At 32.5% G+C, this 3,120-nt stretch overlaps 1 protein-coding gene across 1 annotated transcript; it reads right to left on the bottom strand.

The window, feature by feature from the left end:
• Positions 1 to 220: 220 nt before the first annotated feature.
• LOC134277253 (zinc finger MYM-type protein 3-like) lies at positions 221 to 1,171 on the bottom strand. The gene has a single exon (XM_062759570.1). The coding sequence runs from the start codon at positions 1,076 to 1,078 to the stop codon at positions 227 to 229; it is 852 nt and encodes a 283-aa protein (XP_062615554.1). The 5' UTR covers positions 1,079 to 1,171; the 3' UTR covers positions 221 to 226.
• Between the last annotated feature and the right edge of the window lie 1,949 nt (positions 1,172 to 3,120).

The following is a 3,120-nucleotide window of genomic DNA, read 5'->3' as shown; positions in this document are numbered from 1 at the left end:
TTGCAGATGATTTTCATGAAGGTTTTAATCTTATTAACACCAACAACTTGTGCACCATATCGAATAGGGTTCCCTGCAAGTGGACGTCTGTAAAACTCCCCCTCGTTTCCAAGTGCATCGAGGTACTGATGAAAATAGTCGGCTATGCATCGATCTCCTTAAAAAAAAAGTAACAAAAATAAATTAATATTCATCAATTAGTAGTTTTAAATGTAAAAAAATCAATCTAAAGGAAAAATACCGTACCTGGTTGACAATAGTGCCGAATGTCTTTACTTTGCAGAGATAGGTGGGCAAGTCCTCCCTTAAAAGTCTTGCTTGAACCGCCGCAAAAGTGGATGTATTTACCTCGCCCATCCTCACCAATCGTGACGTTTGCACATGTCAAGTCTCTATGCTCATCAAATCCCCGCAACCCGAATAATTTACACATGTAAAAAAACACTGTATACTGTAGCGTTTCCGCGGACTTGTTTCCCAGTACTTCTCTTTCCCAAAGCAGTTCTTCGTCTTCTTGAGTTATTGGATCTGCCTGTTTGACTTTAGTTCCCAGTCCTTTAGACAAGAGGGATTTCATTTGAGCATCCAGCGTTTTTCTAAACTCTGCAAATTTCAAGTCTGAAAAGAAATTAATGTCATGTCTCTTGTTGTCTCGCAAATACCTTAACAATCCACAAACTAGATAGTAGACCGACTTAGGTGGGTATTCACTTCCGTCCTTCTTCCGTGCGTCGCATACAAAATGTGTCAATGAATAACTCATAGTAGAAACATCCATGTGTAGAAGTTCCGGTACTGCAAGTTCAAAAGGCAGATTCTTGTTTTTTTCTTGGCGCCACTTTTCGAAAACCCCAAATGCCCAACGAGTATTTCTCTTTGTATTTTGATTTTCTTGACTAGAAATCAACTTCTCAATTTCGGAATCAGAAATTCCCCCGAAACGCTTGGTCGACTCATCGCTGTTCGTTTCACTGAAACTATCGGTGGCACCTCCGTCCATGCCGTCCAAATTAAAATCTCCAAACAGATCGAGGTTCAGTGCATTCGCGCCTGTCGGGTTAATGTCAAAGTGATTCATACCATCAATGAGTTCCTCTTCTTTTTCAATGGCATCACATATCTGTGATAGAGTGAAATCATCCTCGGTTATTGCTAAAAAGTCAATCTCATCAAAATTGATTGTGCCGATTTTGTCGTCCATTTTCTCTCGCTGTTATACTGGAAATATTCGTCTGCACACGAGTTGCGCTATACCAGTGAATACTGTTTGGTGTTGTGTAAGGTTAGGTCAGGAACATATTATACACCTATTTACTGGCTATGAGGACAATAGCAAGTTTATCGTCCCCCAAAACAGCAAACTATTTCCCGAGGCGCAGCCGAGGGAAATAGTTTGCTGTTGAGGGGGACGATAAACTTGCTATTGTCCGAATAGTCAGTAAATAGGTGTTTTATTATACCAATGTCGACTTTACTTTTGTTACGTCATAATATATACGTCACAATTCATATAAAATCAGAAGTTTTCTGAGATGAAAAGCAAGGGAAATCGAATGCTGCCGTTGAATAGTTTGAGGACTATTCACCATGGGCAAATAGCACAAAAACTATTTCACCATAGAGACTGTTTAGAAAAAATAGCATGTTTATTCGTCTTATTTTTATATAGAAAAAATACACAGAGGTATAATAATTTATTTTAGTTGCTAATAAAATTATAAATTCCTTTTTATGAAATTTTTTTTAATGTTATTTAATTTTATGTCAATTACTTTCACTTTACTTTACTGTTATATGCTTATACATGAACAAAATATTGACTAGGAATAATAATAGTATCTTTAGGTCTTTTTAAAGTTTTTTTTATTTTCTTTTAATTTTCGGTCCTTTGGCTTTTCTGTTTCAAAATTCAAATAATGGCTCTACAATTAAGGAGGGCTTCACATGGCTAGAGCTGGGAACATAGGGAAACTGTGAATATTTTTCATGTATTACTAATTTGAAAGGTCTTTATTAATTTATAATTATTTAAAATATTAGTATCAAAATTATCAAAATTCATATTTTCCTTATTTTCCTTATGTGTGTGCAACATCCTTAAGTTAAAATAAAAATTTGTATTTAATGCATATTACCATTACATATCAACATTACTTAAAAAAAATATATATATTACAAAATAATTTATTTTACAATTTGATAATGAAAGTCAAGAACAATTGAGCATAGTTAAGGTTCAGTGTATATATACACATGCCCTGCCAGAGGGGGGTTGGTCAGACTAGCTGAGAACAGGTGTTTGAACAAAAGGAGTTTATTGTCAACTTTACCAAGTGTCAACAGCTGTGTATATATTGGATGTACACACACGGGGGTGCCTCTCTATCTCAGTACATAACACAGCTAGCTGATGTGTAAATGATATTCTCACCATATTCTCATAATACCCACTTTACAAGTGTTTGCATATGCAATTATGCACATTTTATTAATTTATAAGTAACTTTTTTATTTCCTGGACCTGGATTCTAATAATTTCATTCTAATGGATACAAATTATTGCTTTCTAATATCAATGAGTATAATTTGTTCTATTACATGCACACAAAATAATAATAATAATAATAATAATAATAATAAAACCTTTCCCCAATAAAACAGAACCAAAAAAAAAAAAATTACAAGTAACAAGAAAATAATAATGAATGCATGAATACAGAATTTCTAATATAAATAAACATCCATAGATGGAAAACGAACCAAAACAAATACCTTTGAAATTAAATAAATTAACAACTTTATTCATTAATTAATTTAACTTAATTTTATTTAACTTAATTTTATGTTATAAATGATTGGAATTTTAAAAAAGGAACTTTATTAATTAGTATTTTCACTGTTACAGTAATTCTCTATCAACAGGTTAAATCACTATGTTTTTATGTAACAGTACACATCATCTATACAAATATTTTCATATTTTCAATAATGATTTTTGATATAAAATTTTTTTTGGTAGGTACAAACCAGTGGGGATAAATGTATTCAAGTAGGCCATGAAATATCTTCATAATTAATATTTTATTTCATTTAGGAAATATGTAAATATTTAATGCTTCA

Source organism: Saccostrea cucullata, unplaced genomic scaffold (genome assembly GCF_032062105.1).
Source record: "Saccostrea cucullata isolate Sc308-1 unplaced genomic scaffold, CSIRO_AGI_Scuc_v1 ctg338, whole genome shotgun sequence".
Taxonomy (NCBI): domain Eukaryota; kingdom Metazoa; phylum Mollusca; class Bivalvia; order Ostreida; family Ostreidae; genus Saccostrea; species Saccostrea cuccullata.
Note: the sequence above shows the minus strand (reverse complement) of the source record. Positions and strands in the feature narration are given on the sequence as shown.

Excerpts from the sequence above, each read along its gene's own strand:
- LOC134277253 (XM_062759570.1), bottom strand. The coding sequence starts at position 1,078 with ATGAATCACTTTGACATTAACCCGACAGGCGCGAATGCACTGAACCTC.